The sequence below is a fragment of the Neopelma chrysocephalum genome, unplaced genomic scaffold (genome assembly GCF_003984885.1).
Source record: "Neopelma chrysocephalum unplaced genomic scaffold, ASM398488v2 Primary Assembly neopelma1_25, whole genome shotgun sequence".
NCBI lineage: Eukaryota > Metazoa > Chordata > Aves > Passeriformes > Pipridae > Neopelma > Neopelma chrysocephalum.
This window is the reverse complement of record NW_020897694.1, coordinates 41,434,709-41,451,478: the sequence shown is the minus strand read 5'-3', so window position 1 is coordinate 41,451,478 and position 16,770 is coordinate 41,434,709. Positions and strand designations below refer to the sequence as shown.

Sequence of the window (16,770 nt, the reverse complement as noted above, 5' to 3'; positions counted from 1 at the left end):
CACTTACTTTTTTATTTCTTTCCTTAAATTACCAGGCAGTGGGAACCCATTTTAAGTCTGGAGAAACAGAAGTGATAGCCATTGGATATAACTCCAACAAGCAGATAATGTCAGGTAGTTTAGATATAGTCATATGATGATTCCTCTAGCATGTCTACAACAGCAGAGCCTTTGTTGTGGTTCTCTTACATCTGTAAATAGAATTAAAAGATGCCTTTGGCTTTTTAGAACTGAAGTTGTTATAATTTATATATATGTATAAATATTTATGTGATTCCTTTTTAATTAAAGTACCAAATATGAGAAGAATATTGGATGACAACTTCAGAATGAATTGTGAAATAACTATGCTTTTTATTGAACACATTAATTACCAAAGGGTTTATATGATGTGGTGATACACATTAAGTTGTTGGTTCTTCAGCAGTTAAAGGAGGTATAGATAACTTATCTACTGAAAATCATAGAACACCTGCAACTAGTGCATGGATTAGAAAAGTTAAAGGGGATAAGTTGCCACCCACTTATAAAGTCTTTTAATTAGCTTAATTCAACAAAGAATGTGCAGTATAAAGTGGCAATGCATGTGCAACACATGAAAGAGAATGTCAGTCTTTGATTCTCCTAAAAGAAAGCAGACAGAGAAGACACAGATGTCTGCTTGGTGCAAACAGCCATAATTCACCCTCCACCCACATCACTACAGTATGAAATGGGAATTAAACCATTTTTAGCAACTGTATATTGGAGCCTCCTGCTATTTAATACTGAGTTATATGCCTTGAGTATGTCTTCAGAGTTTGTGACTTTGGCTGCATCTATTACTCGAAGAATGTATTATTAGCTCATGCTTAGATTTATTTAAAGGGGACCAGCTGCTAGGCAGGAAATGCTGCTAGGCAGGCTGTAAGAACAGCATTCCCTCAGTATGCTGGGGAATGCCCCTCATTTTCCCCTAAAAACCTGCAAAACCAGACTCTCAGTCAATGCTGCTTAGCAGCATTTATTTCAGAATTTAAACTTCTTTTTTTTTTTTTTTTTTCAAGAGAAATAAAGATGCAGACAGTAAAATATGAACCCTAGCCTTTAATATAGGGAGTGCTGATAACATGATCGGAGTGTGTCTGGCATGATGTGTGTGCTGGGGATTCAGCTGTTGTTTTCTAGGTGTGTATAATGAACATCGCCTTCAAATCAGGAAGCCTGTTTCCCCTGCCTCACATTTTGAACATCTCTGCAGTCAATTTTGACTTCATTTGGGGTAGGTCTTCCCACGCTCTGTAGAGGGACTGAACAGCTTAGTAGGAGACAGACTTAGTGTTTTGAAATTTGGAGGAGTATTTCTTGGCATGAACTCTGAATTTTGATTACTATGAGCAAACCTAAGGAGTGGGACAAGATGACTCTGAGCGGGATGGGAATATCCCCTGCCTGGAGGAGTGGTTGTCCTGGAAAGCTGAATGTTTTCTCTTTTGCTGAGGTTCACTGGAGCATCTCTCACTTTTTTCCAGAGGGAATATACTGAATATTGATATCTAGGAACTTTATGTACATGTTCAGGACAACTACAGAAAATCTTGACTTTTAAAATTATTTTTTTTTCAGAAAAACAATATTCTTCAAGAGAGAATTGTTGGAACTGATCTTTGCATGGAGCCCTTTGACTGTACGAACACTTTATCTATTGAGTACTTACTGAGGACTCATTTAGCTTTATAGCAGAGTGAAATACTGAGTTTAAGAGTAGTAAAATAGATAACGAGAACAACAACAACAAAATCCACTGTCTCATCTTGCAAAGAAGCAAAGACTGCATACTTATGTTAGGAAATGCAGTCATTATGCAAGGAGAGCAAGTGTGTGGAGAAATTGAAACATTTTGTCTTGCACATGTTGTACGGTGGGTTTAGCCAAGGTGTCAGGAACAAGTTTGTAGTCAAAGACTGATGAAAGTTTAGTGTCCCATCTTCTGTTTAGCTTCAGTGTGGGTTATACAATTGGCTATTAGCCGTACCGGGGACCCCTGGTGGCCTAGTGGTTAGCATGTGGGACTCTCACCTCTGCGACCCAGGTTCGAATCCCAGTCCCCCGAGCAGATGGAGCCCGTTAGCCCTGTGAGGCCATCCATCTATGAGAAGGTCACTCTAAACAAACCTACGTCCTGAGGACCTCACTGCCATTGTCCAAGCTTGCTTGGCCCCGGCAGATGAACCTTAGGATTAAAGGGTGGGCTCAGTTCAGCGCATGCTGTGTCTCACCTAAAAAATCCATTGCGCAGGCTGGAAAGGTAAAAGACCTTTCCCCCAATCTTCGTTCGCGAAGACTGGCCATTATTATTATTATTATTATTAGCCATACCCTACAACCTACAGCTGAAGAGGCTTAGTCCTTCAAGTGGGAGTTGCTCTGTTGAAGAGTTTCATCCCTTCTGACACCCTTACAATATTGCTCTTTTGTTGTCCAATTTATTTGTTCTCGCATAGGAAGCAGCCCAGTATGGGTATTTCTGTGTGGTTCTGAGAATGGGGGCATAGTAACAGTTAGGATGCATGGCTGGTTAGAGTATATGCTTTTTTCCATTAGTTGGTGTATAACTTGGAAATTATTTGAGATTTTAAAAAAGTATGAGTGTGCTTTTTTGTATCTCACCTATACAGCTTAAGGAGTTAATAGGAATAAGACTGGAAGGGCTGCACTCTTTCTTTCACCCCCACCCTGCTTATATTGATGCAGAAATCAGAAGTCAGACTTGTACTCTCTGCTCATTGTACCAGTTCAAAGCTGGAGTCATGCAGCCAATTTCAGATATTTGTACTCCAGATATTTTCTTGCTGCAATGTGCAATAACAGTTTCTGCTAAAAACGTATAAAAATTACATTGTGTATATTCATACTGTCTTCCTTCATATCCTGTCCTTCTTGACTTATATGAATATGTGTATATTTCTCTGGCAAACCTGATCAAAACTGATTAGGTTTATCAAGAGTGTGTGAAAGTAAGCTTTTCTTCTAAGTATGTTTCTCTTGCCGAGTCATCTTTTTTTGAAGTCACTGAGGCTGCTATTATTTAAGCACCATTTTATGCTAGACAAAATAAGCTTTTCTGAACAGAATTGTGAAATTTTCCTTCACTGTTTAGCAAATGTGGTGTATCTGAACATGAAAGATATAGAAAGTATTTCTGCACTGATGGTGGTAAAGCAGCATTCTTGCCCTGGTTACAACCCAACATAAAACTGCTTTATGGTCCTTAAAAAGGAAGATGAGTGACAATTGTGTAAAAACAGCCTGTTACTGCACTGTAACTGGCTTCTATTTGTGTTATTAGAGCTTAAGAAGGTACTTGGATCTTTTAATGAATATTTAAATCCTATCATCTCTGCTTGTGTAAGGTAAAGGAAGAGAATCCTGTTGCTACTCCATCCAGTTTTTGTCTTAATTGCTGAAATAGTGCTTTTAAGATTTGTCATGGCATATATAAGTGGATCATAAACTGTTCTAACAGATGGGTATATTCACTGAAAATTAACTCCTTAAAGAAGGTCCTAATTTACCATTAATTTTTGAAAATATTTTGCTGAATGACAGTTCTACAGGTATGTATTATATTCTGCCTATACTATGGTGGCATAAGCAGAAGGAGAAGAAAACTGTTGGATGCTGGTCGGTAACCATAGAAATCTATCTGTCATTTTTATAAAAAACCCCCAAACAAAAATAACAACAAAACAAAAATCACAAAACGAAACCAAACAGACAGTGTGTCCTGGTTCTACCCCAGCCAGCTGCCAAGCCTCATGCAGCCGCTCGCTCGCTCCCCCACAGTGGGAACGAGGTGAAAGCTAGAAAACTCGTGGGTTGAGATAAAGACAGTTTAATAGGAAAAGCAAAAGCTTCTCACACAAGCAGAGCAAAACAAGGAATTAATTTGCCACTTCCCATGGACAGGCAAGTGTTCAGCCATCTTTGGGAAAGCAAGGCCCCCTCACATGCAACAGTTACTTGGGAAGACAAACACCATCAATCCAAACATCCCCCCTTCTTTCTTCTTCCCCCAGTGTTATGCAGAGCAAGATGTCCTATGGTATGGAATATCTCTTTGGTCAGTTGGGGTCAGCTGTACTGGCCATCTCTCCTTCCAACTTCCCTTTTCCCCCCCTGCCTTCTCGCTGGCATGGCAGTACAAAAATCAGAAGAGGCCTTGGTTCTGTGTAAGCCCTGCTCAGCAATAGCAGAACTATCTCGATATTAGCAACCCTGTGTTTAACACAAATCCAAAACACAGCCCCATACCAGCCACTGTGAAGAAAATTAACTCTACTGCAGCCAAAACCAGCACACAATATACACTGCTTTTCTAGTCTTTAAATTTATTTCTGTGTCTGGTTGGTATTACAGTGTTTTCATATTCATTACTCTGTTTTTAGGTTGCCTGAAGCTCAGCAGAGGGTTGGAGGATGTTTTCTAAATTTGATGCCTCAAATGAAAAGCTTATACCTTACATACTGTGCCAACCATCCATCAGCAGTAAATGTTCTCACAGAACACAGGTACGTTTACTTTGTGGTCTTTTAAGTCTGATACCAAAAGGTGTGCAACATACTTGCATTGTAAAGCTATGATGTCTCTTTTGACATGTGTTTAGTATGGTGAACCTTGTTTAAGGAAAAAATTTATTTAAAAAAAAAAAAAGACAAAAAGTCCCATGACACAAAGCTGTTTCGTATGATCAGGACCAGCTTGTCACTTTTGACAGTGTTATCAACTATTTGAAAGAATTTTTTTGTTGAAAGAACACATGCTGGACTCTGAATAGGTAAAACAAACGTTACTGGTTGTCATCTTTGTTTTAAAAATGTTGAGATCAAAAGAAGTTTGTAAAATCACGGCATAATTGGCATGACTACTAATAGGCTTTCTAGTCAGTTGTTGCGCTGTAACTTAGCCCTGTAAAATCCTGTGTGTCTGTATGTAATCGTATACCCTTAGCTTTACTTTTGAGTGATACGAGTGTAGCTTTTTAAGTTTACAAAATTACTGTTTTCTGTGTGTAAGATGTAGGATGCCGAGTTAACATGATGTAGGTTGCTCAGCTTTTGAACAGGCCTTGAATTTGCATAGAGGATGGCCTGTATCACTTTGATGGAAAAGTGTTGAGGCCAGAATTCGATTCAAGAAATCTGCTTTCACAAACTTTTGCTATGTATTTGTATTCTCCTGATGACCCACAAGCTGAATCGTCTGTTATTTTGGGGCTTTTTATGTTTGCTTGTGTGGTGCAGGACAGAACCATGACCTCCTCTTAAAGGTTAGCCATAGGACAAATTCTAGCAAGATATATATTCTTTTTTGATTCATCCCCCCCTCCTTGTTTGTCTTCTTGTGATGGACAGAAATCCATCCTCAAGAATTTTGAGTATTCTTAGCACTTTGTAAACGAAGAGGAGCACAACTGATTTTTTACTATAGTGTTAGCTTCTTTCAGGAACTCAAATTTCATTTTAACAGCAACATCATGTGGCATATTTGTGAGCTTTACTCATAATATTATGAAGATAAACCCCCTAGTTTTAGACAAAAAAACGTAAATATCATTTGTTAGTAATACATGCAACTATGTTTCAACCCTGGTTTACAAAATCAAGATGCAAATTCACATTACAGTATAGGCAGAAAGAAGGTAAGTTTTTGTTATTAAAATTCAGTAGGACAAAAAAATGTTTAAAACTCCCTGATGAAATCCTTTAGTGTTTGCTTTCTTTCAAATGGCCCTCTTGTAGTACCATTTTTGATAAATGGTTAAAATACTTGGGTGATCTGTGCCTGTGGGGTTTTTAATACTCTTGGGCTTAGATTTTTTTGTTTGTTTGTGCCTTTATGCTCTTTCCATACAGAGGGCTGGGATTTAAGACCAGACCTCTTATAGATGGAGGATGACATGTGACAGCGAAGTGATCATCTACATTTCTTTAGATTTGGAGATTATTGTAAAGGATTATCCTAACTTTCTCAACTTTGAGAAATGGTGATAGAAATGTGAGGGAGGAAACCTTTTTGTTCTGCAAATGGAGAAGAGAAGCATTTCTTCTCCTTCATGTTTCTTTGTGCATAGATTGTCCTAAGAAAAATTCAGCTTCAGGTCTGTGAAGTCAGCTTGATATCAAATCCTGGCAGAGCCAATATAAGTATCATAGAGGAGTTAAATAATTGGGATGTGGAAGCAAGTTCAAAGCAATTGATGTTTGCATGAGATAGCTTAAGGGAGAGAAGTTGTGATAGACAGTTCTCTGTTTAATGCTATTGTGTTGCCAAAGGTGACTCAACAGAATTAAGTCCTGTTGTTTTTAATTACCCTTATTTTATTATTCTAATACCTTAATTTTTGTTGTCCAACATTGCTGTAGTTAGCAAGTGGCTTGACTAAATATTCAGCTTGAGACAACTGCCATGAAGAAATCAGAAAGTGGCTTTAAGCAGTTCTAAACCTTTTCCTCTTGGAATGCCAGAAAACTTTTAATTACATTGTTTTAAAAGTATGGGGAAAGAGGGGAATAACAGACTGATTGGAAAATAGTCAGAACTGTCTCCTTGTCTATTTAGCTGAGATGTTTTTCATGTGTAAAAGCATCTGTTATAAAACTTAATGTAAAACTTACCATGAGGTTTGAGGATAGTCATGATTGTAATAATGATGTAACAACTACACTGCACTTAATACTGGATAAAAGACCAAGATTTAAGTCTTTTAAGAAAAGATGATGTTTTGTTGGTTTTTTTAGGAGTACAGTTTTAGCAGAGGGTTCAAAACCATATTATGTGTGTTTATACCAGCAAAAAATAGGAGACAAATAGGTGTTTGTGGAATACTTGGATTTGAATATCATGTTTGTAACAGCTGTGCTATGCAGTGGCATTTTAGAGAGAGGAAAAGGAACAACCTGGAGTGGTTTGATTTTGAACATATTTGATTTGTACCAATCTTACTGCCTACAGAAGATTATTTCTTGCCATGAACTCTGTGCACTTCATAAAATGAACAGGTATGTATTAACTGTGCCTCTGAAAGCCTTTTTACAAAAAACCTAACAAATATTTTTAAATCAAATTCTTATATCACAAAATTAGTATTTTCTGCAATTTATTAGGCTCACTTGTTTTTAGTGGGAACCATACCAACAAAAAAGAAATCAAAACCATCTCCTAGCTAGTTGCCCTAGATGAAACTTCAGAAACTTTTCCTCTATTTTGGTTTTGGTTTTCTTTATTCTATAAAATATAATATTGTTGGTTTTTTACTGTCACTGACTAAAAACAGCTTGAAGAAAATTGGCTGTCATTAACTGAAACATTAACTGTGTTTTTTCTTTAACCAGTTGGATCACTGTAACATCAAAATTGTAAGCAGTTGTCTTGTTTGGTGGAATATTACACATATGAGGTTTTTATATGTCATTTGCTGAGGTATTGAGCGTGCTCTTCAAGCAGTGTTGTAATACCTGTTAAAATGCTGTTGACACCTGGTAAAGAGTCTGTGTCTGTGCATACATATATATAAAACAGGATGTTAAGTTACTCAGACTCATTGTGGACTTCTAGACAAAAAATTGAATAGCATTTTTGTGAAGCCAGTTCTAAATAGCAGTACTTCGGGTTGAATTAGAGATTTAAAAGGGGCATTCAGTTGGAATGTGACTGTCTTTTTTTTGCTTTATTTTCCCCTCTTTTTTTTAAATGGCATCCAATATGAATGCCTGTCTGTTTCCTCTTTCTCTTCTTTGCCATTGCAGCAGCAACATGGGGGCTTTTATTCAATTAATACAAAATAAGGGGATGTGTGTGCATATATGTTCACATATGTACACATTTATGTAAATATGTAGTGAGGTGTGAAGGAGATTAATTATATTATTTAAAGAATAAGAGATTTTTGATGTTCAAATCTTCAAAGCCACAAACATATTTCATTTAGTAAGTTAAATTATTAATAAACTATTAAAATAAGTATCATTAGGGATCTGAGTGTATATGACCATGAAGAAATGAGCATAAAACCTAATGGAGCCTTATACAGGAGTTCAGGTTCCAGAGCTGTCTGTTTCTGAGGTTGTATTTTCCTCTGATAATCACAGCAACAACAAAAGCTTTCTATTAAGTTTGGAGACAGATTCTCTTGGTTCCAGTTGTGGCTTTATAAGTTTTATCCATGTGTTAGAGTTGGTACACAACATAATTTCTCAAATTTTATACTGTCTTGAGATTTGGTAGGTGCATTTTGTCTCAGAAATTGTTTTGGATCTATTGCATACTTTTTTTTCCTGAATTTAACTTTTTTCTGTGTAATAAATCAATTATTTTGAAGGATTCAGTAATTTTTTTCAAATCTGTCATCGTATCTTGTAATTGTGTCTTAAGCCACTGGCTAGAGCTGAAGAGGTGGAGTTTGGAGTTTGGGTAGTGGCTCTGGCAGAGCACAGTGTTTTGCATGTACCCTCCACAGTTCCCTTCTTATAGTGGCTATAGTGCCAGTGTACAGGATCCCTAATTTGTTTATTTTATTCTGTAACAGTCATACCTGTGTGACTCCATTGTGTCGGGTTTGTTTCTAGTATCTCAGAGTTTTGCTTGAAGATCCCAGTTCAAGGGTAGGTGCAAGGGTAGGTGATCCAATATATGGTATTATTTTAGGAGAGAATAGCTGGTGAGAGCAGTACTGCCTTGATAGTGTGGTGTTTAGTCAAAGTAGCTCTGGTTCCTCTGTGTACTTCTGATCATAGACATATGTTTGCATTCCAGTAAGAGCAGGAAGAGAATGAGCAACTGAAGGTGTAAAAGAATGAGCTTCCCTCAGATTAAGAAAACTAGTTGGATACAAAGTACAGAAATGGGTAATTACAACCGAGTAAGGAGTGCCAGGAACCTGAAGTATTACCTACCTGGGGAAGATCACAAGCCACAAAGTTCAGTACAAGGAGAAAGTCCAGTAAAGAAAAAGAGGGGGCAGAAGCTAGGACTGGCACTTTGTATGGACTGCATCCAAAAATGACAAGAGGAAAGGTATTTAAATATAGAAATTACTGAAGGGTAGATAGTGTAATTTAAAAAAAAAAAGTTTAACAACCCCCACTGATCAGTGGACATAACACTCTTCTGAAGAAATATGGACAGTGCAGACCCAATGTAACCAGCATTAGGTATGTAATTTCTGGAGGGGTGGAGTGTGATGTTAAGTTTTCTTTACTTTGTTTAAAAAGCACTGTGTTTATTTTAAAACAAACAAAAGAAAAATGTTCCCTGAAGAAAATTAAGTTGATGAAAAAGCATCCAAAAATTACTGACAAACACCTGCCTCTTTTATTTTGCTAAGTGGCAAGTATCGAGCCAGTTCTGAGCACCAAGAAGGCTATTCACAAATCTTTGCTTGTTCAAACATTAATTTTGCTAGATTCTTCTGTTCTCTTAGATAACATGTCCCAAGCATATTCTACACTTGCATCACAGACCTACCGGTCTGGATAAAATTTGTGGAGCTGAAACATCACAATTACTCTGAGTAACTGGAGCATGGAATACAGATCAGCTTGAGTCAGAAAACTCTTTGTGCCTCCCCCACTTTGGAGGATCCCTGAGCCTGCAAGTGTGCAGGCTGATGTCATACGCCAAGCAACAGTCCCTGGGAGAGGAGCTTGACTGGGAAGTTTAGCCCTAGGAAATTAAAAGCTGCAGTAGAGGGGTTGCTGAGCCAAGCTGTGTCACAACGCTCTCAAAATGCGGTGCCTGTGTTCAGTCCTCAGACCCCTCAGCAGTGATAGCTCATGCTCCATCTCTTACAAACAGAGACCTACTTCAGAAGTGTAAGTTCTGGTTTTAAATGATTTTTCTGGATCTGCTTTCCTCAAGTTTAAATAGCCTTTTTTTAATTTGCCTTCTGTTACTTGTAGGCACATCTGAACTTGTTTTCTTCCCTCCCCTAGTCTGATTTGTGGCTTTTGAGGCAGATATACTATGAAAGATTTGAATATATTAATAAGGCTTAAAGACACTTTTCATGGTGACCTTTAAAATATCACAAGTGTGAACTAAGTCTAGTCTGGAATGGGGAGAACTTTCAGCTTGAGATTTCAGAATAAATGAAGCACAGCACTTCAGTATGCTTCTCTGCATTGTATTGTGTAAAATAATGTAAGTAGTGAATTAAGGTCTCATCTGCCTCTTTCTGAAAAGCTACTTAGGCAGTTGTGACTGAGTTGATGATTTCACCATTCAAAAGTTTTTCCTGTTCAGCTAAATGATACCTTTTTTTTTTTTTTTTTAAATGTACTGCGTAGCTGTGGGCTGGAGTTTCATTTGGTGTATGCTGCCTAGGAGACTGTGGTGCTTGCAGTCATCAATTGAAATTGTGACATGAAAGAGCCATTGTCTTTGGCAAAGCAGCTGACACTGACTTTTTTTAAGCTGCAATTAATTAAAAGCCAGTTGTGAACTGTTGTCATGTTTGAACAGGATTTTAAGCCACTCATAGGTTATTGAAAGTAAACCCTTCCATTATATCCTGTATTGTATTTATCTTTTGTGACTAAATGAAAGACGTTCACTTTGAGCTAAAGTAACATCCACATTTTGATGGATATTTTATGTCAACAAAGCTGCAGAGGTGGCAGATTGGTATAGCATGGGTAGAATGATAACGGGGTCTGCATGATGGAACTGTTCAGACAAAATTTTGGGAACTGTTGTATTAGTGGAGTGTGTGCACATGTTCAGGACTGGAGCTTGAGCGAACTGGCGTGTCAAAACTTGTCAGAGGGAAGTGCAGAATTGTATGAAAGAAAATATTGTCCTCTTGGGTATGTTGGGAGGAAAACTACATCATTCAATTTTAATTACACCTATTAACACTTCTCAGTATAAAAGGCTTGCTGATGATGCCATTGCTAAGCCTGTTTTTCAGGACTTTGTGTACATTTCCAAGTGAGCTGAGGTTTCAACTTGCTCCATAGGTTCCTATACTGTGATTAAGTAAAAAGATGATGATAAACAACCAAGTATCGCTTGAGCAGTGAATGGCATAACCAAAAAGTGTGTTTAGTTTAAGGGATTCCAGAGCAGATAGCAAAAACAAGTTAATGCCAGGTTTTTATTTCAGGTTTCCATATAGTCAGTTTTAACTCAGGCTGCAATGAGTTTTTTTGTGTTTTCTCACGTCTGTTTTATAATGCTGAAGTCAAGATGAAATGGAACAACAATAGTGAAAATTAGAGATGTGAGTGTGGGTGAAATGGTAACCAATGTTCCTTCTGCTGTAGAAGCGCTAAATTAAAAAAAAAAAAAGGGAGGAGAAAGTGCAGACATTGTGTTAGTGGGTAGCTTAGCAAATATAATTTATATAATGTGTTTGTATACACCTGACAGCATGGAGATGGCCGAAGTAATTAGGAATGGGGGTTTTCACCTTTTTGCAACCTAAGGGCAAAAATTAGCACCGATCAGAACAATGTTAAATTGAATGGCCTGTGGTATTTGAGATTGGCACATCCTGTAGAACATACTGCTGTGTAGGGGTGAAAAGAGAAGCTGCATAATACTTGTATGAATTATGCTGCCTGAAATGCAGAAGAATAGTAGATAATGTAAAGGGGCAGAGTTGGTAAAATTAAGCAGCAGGGGCTGTGTGTCTGACTGAAGCAATCAAAATGTAGTGAATGAGTATAAATAGCTACTTCCTCTTGGTTCTCATAGCAAATGTCTTTCACTTCAAAAGATGAAATATGATGAAATACCAAGTACTGTATGTAAACTAACTTTATGATACTGACATGGATGGGGGTGCTTACAGGTAGAATTAGTGGATAAAACAAAAAAAAACAGTGGTGTGCACATGATCAGTGTCATACACGTAGTGAATTGAAATTTAAAACCACTGGGTGTCTCCTGACAGAATGACTTGCATAGGTGAACTTTGGTAAAGCTTCCTGTGGAAACTGGGTGTCATGTCTTCATTACTTACTGGAAACAGTTTCTTTCCTTTAATCTGAGTCAGGAGGAGAGGACATGCCACTGCAGCATAGCCATGCAACTTGATGTTTCAGCGAATGTCCTGGAATACTTGATCAAGAAGTACCTGGTAACACTGTAAAACCAAGACATAGTTATCAGTCAAAATCTTTAGTCCTGTTTAGGGTGCCACTGGAATCAGTTGTCAAGTTCTGAAGTTCATGTGATTTTTCTGCTGAGCAAAGCCTGGGACTAAGAAAGCATTAGGCAAAGTAGGTCTTCAGACTCCAGGTATCCCAAGTTGGCCAGCTTTACCTAATTTTAAATTTCAGTTCAGAAAGTACTCAGGCTTATCTGTGTTCTGTTATTGTGACTCTTCCTGCAAGGTATTGGTGGAGGTTGTTCAATGTGTTTTAATTTTGGCTAAAACCTGATTATGTCACAAGCTGATTTTAGGAGGCCTGGAATTGCTGATACATCTTGCTTAAAAGGAATGTAGCAAAGTCTTTAAGTGTGCCTAGCCCTTCTCTTTGTATCTTTAAAATGCGTAGCAGGTGTTGGGAAATCCCCTCACTCTTTTTCTGGACTCAGCATTTGAATGCAGCAGAAATTGCACAAATACATGCACCAAGGAGTGCCTGGGCCTCGTTAGAATGGGGGTGGTGAGCTCTAAAAAGAGGTGACAAAAAGTGATGTTGGACCTGACAATTCAGAAACAGTGCTGGATATACATAAGCAAGGTAGTGTAAGTAAATACTGATTAACTAATCTGAAGACAAGTAAACTTGGAGTAAACTGTATGGAAAAGTACCTTCTCTTCTGTGAACATCTGGAAGATGAACGATCCATGTGAGATAGTGGTTGAGGCACTTATATTGGGGTGGGAATGTCACAGTTCGTAGAACTATAGAATCATTTAGGTTGGAAAAGACCTCTAAGATCAAATCCAACTGCCAAGTCTGCCACTAAACCATGTCCCTAAGCATCATGTTGATGTCTTGTTCTGCTGTCTTCATCTATTTGGACAAATTACATTAATAAGCAGTGTCACTTGTTCTGAAATGAGGGGGAGTATTTGTGTGTGTCTTGGGGGAAGTACAATGGTCTATTTTGTCTTAAATCTACATAATACTTTTAAATAGCATGACTCACGGATAATTGAGTGTGTGTATTATGTCAGTGTGTTGTCTGTTTTTTCCCTATGGAATTCGAGCAGGTCAAGATTTGCTTTCACTTCTGCTTGGAAACACTGTGCCCTAGGTTTAGAGATCCTTGCCCTTTCCTTTTGTTAATGTGTCCATAATGCACAAGTGTATATGTCCTTTATTGCTGTTTGATATTTGACACTGTTTTCTTTTTTACACTTTCTGAAAGTACTAAATATGGTATCTGGCTAAGGCTTCCTTTGAAAAATGAGACAATGCCAATGACTAGGGAGGGGGAAAAAATTAAGTAGTAGTTCCGATTTATGAGAGCGTAATGCTGTTGATCAGTAGAAAGTAAGGACTTTCAGAATATCTTAGAGTGCAATTTACTTGACTGTCACATGAGAATAGCATTTTTTCTTGTGTGTTTTTTTTTTTTGAAAACTAGTTGGTTTACTATATTAAGGGCTTAAAACACGAGCAACCTCATCTGCAGATGTCTAGATTACTTGAATGTAAGATGCTGTCTTTTTAATAAGCAACTTTCTGAATTTCTTTTATTTAGATTTTGTCTTTAGAATCCCGTGTTCTTCTGCAATTTGTATTTTATGAAGCCTGGCAATCAGCCCAGGTGCTGCTATATCTTCCTTTCCCAATAGAGAGGGCTCATTTTGTTCCTGGTAACTTAAACTCTTGAAAAGCTAGTTCTCCTCCACCATAGTCCTCTGAAAGCTCTGATTTATAAGGAAGCAGAAGATGTAGCTATTTTGTTTCCTTGATAGCAAAGTGAGCTGAAATTCTCAGATGCACTGCTTTTTCAACTGAGTTACTGTAAAAAGTTGAGTGGCTGGACCAATTCTTGTAAAAGATTCAAATATGAAAAAACACCTGCTCTCCAAGTACCATGGATTTCTACTTCCCCTTCTCCAGATATTTCTTACAACAGCTTTGCTGTCAAAACAAGTTACGTTGTGTTAAGCAGACCCTTAGTGAAACCCTAACTCAATTTAAGAATAGATTACACAGTAATTACTTCTACCATTTGTATGGATGTTCGTTAGTTTTTTTGCAGTAACACCTTGGATGCGTGAGATGAGGTCATTAAACATGTAAGTGTGGGAGGGAAGAAAGTCCTGAAACATTCTGTGTCTTCTCATTAGTGCCCAACACCTAAAAAATACTAATTTTTGTTTAAATATGAAGCCATTGACTTGTATATTACCTGTGTAAACCACCTCTAAGGTCAGGTGTTATTTTACTAGAATAAAAAGCTAAGCAATAGAATATAGTGCAAATGGTTTTGTTCCTTAATCATTGCTTGGATGGGGTAGTGTTTAGGAATTGCCTTTGAGCAATGGTTGCCTAGAATGGTGGATTGGATCCTGTGTCTGTTTTTCCCTGGATGGACCCCAAATCTACAAATGGCTTTGTTCCTGTAGTTTATTTACTGCATAAACTGATCACAGCATTTAAGTTGTATTGAATTACTTTATTTATTTGACCCCTTGTTTTATTGGCATATTTTGTTGTAGGTGAAAGATTGAAGTCAAGAATCCAATATAATTTTAGTTGTCTTGATAATTTAATCTTAATTTGCTTAAATATCTTGTGTACGCAGTGAGGAGCTAGGAGAATTCATGGAGATGAAAGGTGCCAACAGCCCTGGGATCCTTGTACTGACCACAGGCCTCAGCAAACCTTTTATGCGTCTGGATAAATACCCCACGTTACTCAAAGAACTTGAAAGGCACATGGAGGTATATCTTATCAGCATTTATGTTCCAGCTTAATGATGATTTGACAACAATTATTTTAAAGGTACATGTCAAACATGATGGGACCCAAAACTACATTTGTTTGCTCTTCCGTCAGCCTTCTAAAGTACAGGCTGCAATGGTTTATTTAAGACTCAGTGCAGTGAAACTTCCTGTAAAAACTAAACATTTAAAGTAAAACTGTCCAGAGAAGCTAATCATCACTCTTAGAACAGTCTTATCGGGGTCTTTAGTTGGCTTGGCATCGAATGTGTCTCCTGCATACTACTTGAGGCCACTTTATCTTGTAGAAGGAGTGCTGCTTCTCACCTCAGCATGTCGAACACATCACCAAAATAGTCCCTTTGACTCCTACTCACCACGGTCCAAAAGTGATTCTTACAGTACGGAAAGATATTCGAGGAGCTACTGTTTTCGCCTTTGCATTTTGTAGGTTAGGTGTTTGGAGTGTGAACAAAGGAGAGAAATAGAAGGCATATGGGTGTTGTCACACAACTTGGTTTGTCAGTCAGTGACAATGGAACATGCTAGTTAGTCTGTAAGGAATCATGTTTGTGACAAAGCTAACATGCCAAATAAAACTCTCCTCTTAGGATTTCAAAATCTCTTATCCCCTAGGTCTTGTAAAACTTCTGTGGCTCTATTTAAAGTATAAGTAGGAATGTGACAAATAACTGCAGTTTTACTAGAAGCAACACCCACCAGTCTTTGATATAAGGTGGCCACGAAAAGAGAGCAGATCAGTCTACAAATTCAATTTTGCAGAATTGTTTATTTGTTTGTCGTTCAGCCTCTAACATTTTTTTAATTAATTGTACTAGAACTAAACTTTTTATGTATGTTTTCTCCATTGGTTTTAGGATTATCATCCGGATCGTCCAGATATTCAAAAATCCATGACTGCCTTCAAAAATCTTTCTGTAAGAGTCATAAAAGACTAGATTATCTATTTTAAGTAGAATATTTTCTAATTTTATCTCCCTCTATTGCTTAAAAATGTGATGCTTTTTTGTAACTGTTTGTATAGTAAATTTTTGAAAGCCTGGAAGTTGATGCTGTTTGTAGGCAGAGCTAAGAATAGTAATTTAGGATGGGGAGTTACAGCAAATAGATTGTTGATGTCAGAGTTGCGCAAAGCATTCTGCACCTCTGTCTGCTCTCTCATCGTGCTTCATTTCCTTTTCTACCAGTGCTAACATAAGTAGTGACCTGAAGAAGGGCTTTGTTAAACAAAGGAGTACGTTTTCTGATGTTTTTTAAGTGCATTCCTTCTCAGGTAATGGTGTTGGAGCTGGGGGAGAGAGGATGAAGAGGAAAGTGCTAGTGAAGTTCAGAAGATGCAAAACTTCCAGTAATAATTGGAACATTGTAAGCCTAATTGGAACAGATAAGCTGTCTGTTACTGTCTTTACAAAAGAAACCAAAACCCACACCTCAACTGCAACAAGCATATAATTAATGCAGTCTGAGTTAAAATGAACTTAATGTTTTATGCTTCCTGTTAGGAATGTGTGCTGATGGTAACCTGGCATTTTCTATTTTTTATTTTTTTAATCAGAAATTTAGTGTTATCAGTGTTCAGAAGAGGTTTGTGGATTCCATCCTGTTGGGTGCTATACAAACAAGAGGAAACAATTCTTGTTGAGAAAAATTCAAATTAATAGAAGCAGGTTGGAGACACTTGATAAAAATAGGAACACCAGGTTATATGCACTCGTTTGCACAGGTGGCATGTGTCTTTTTACTGAAGAAAGAGGCTTTCTTGTATAGACGTGTATTTCTGACAGCTGTGTTACTCTCTTCTGCTGAGCATATTTGGACATACGAAAATTTGAAATATAAAGAAAGGAGAAATTTGA

At 37.5% G+C, this 16,770-nt stretch overlaps 1 protein-coding gene across 7 annotated transcripts in view; it reads left to right on the top strand.

Moving 5' to 3' along the window:
- The window catches only part of ARHGEF7 (Rho guanine nucleotide exchange factor 7), a 124,044-nt gene that overhangs the window by 73,433 nt on the left and 33,841 nt on the right, over positions 1–16,770 (top strand). For all 7 annotated transcript variants that reach the window (XR_003532912.1, XM_027675073.1, XM_027675074.1 and 4 more), the window contains 3 exons: positions 4,428–4,550; positions 14,755–14,893; positions 15,772–15,831. Coding sequence is in view for 6 of the 7 variants with exons in the window: in XM_027675073.1 (XP_027530874.1) it covers positions 4,428–4,550; positions 14,755–14,893; positions 15,772–15,831 (322 nt within the window). In the remaining variant the exon portion in view is untranslated. The remainder of the gene's footprint in view (positions 1–4,427; positions 4,551–14,754; positions 14,894–15,771; positions 15,832–16,770) is intronic.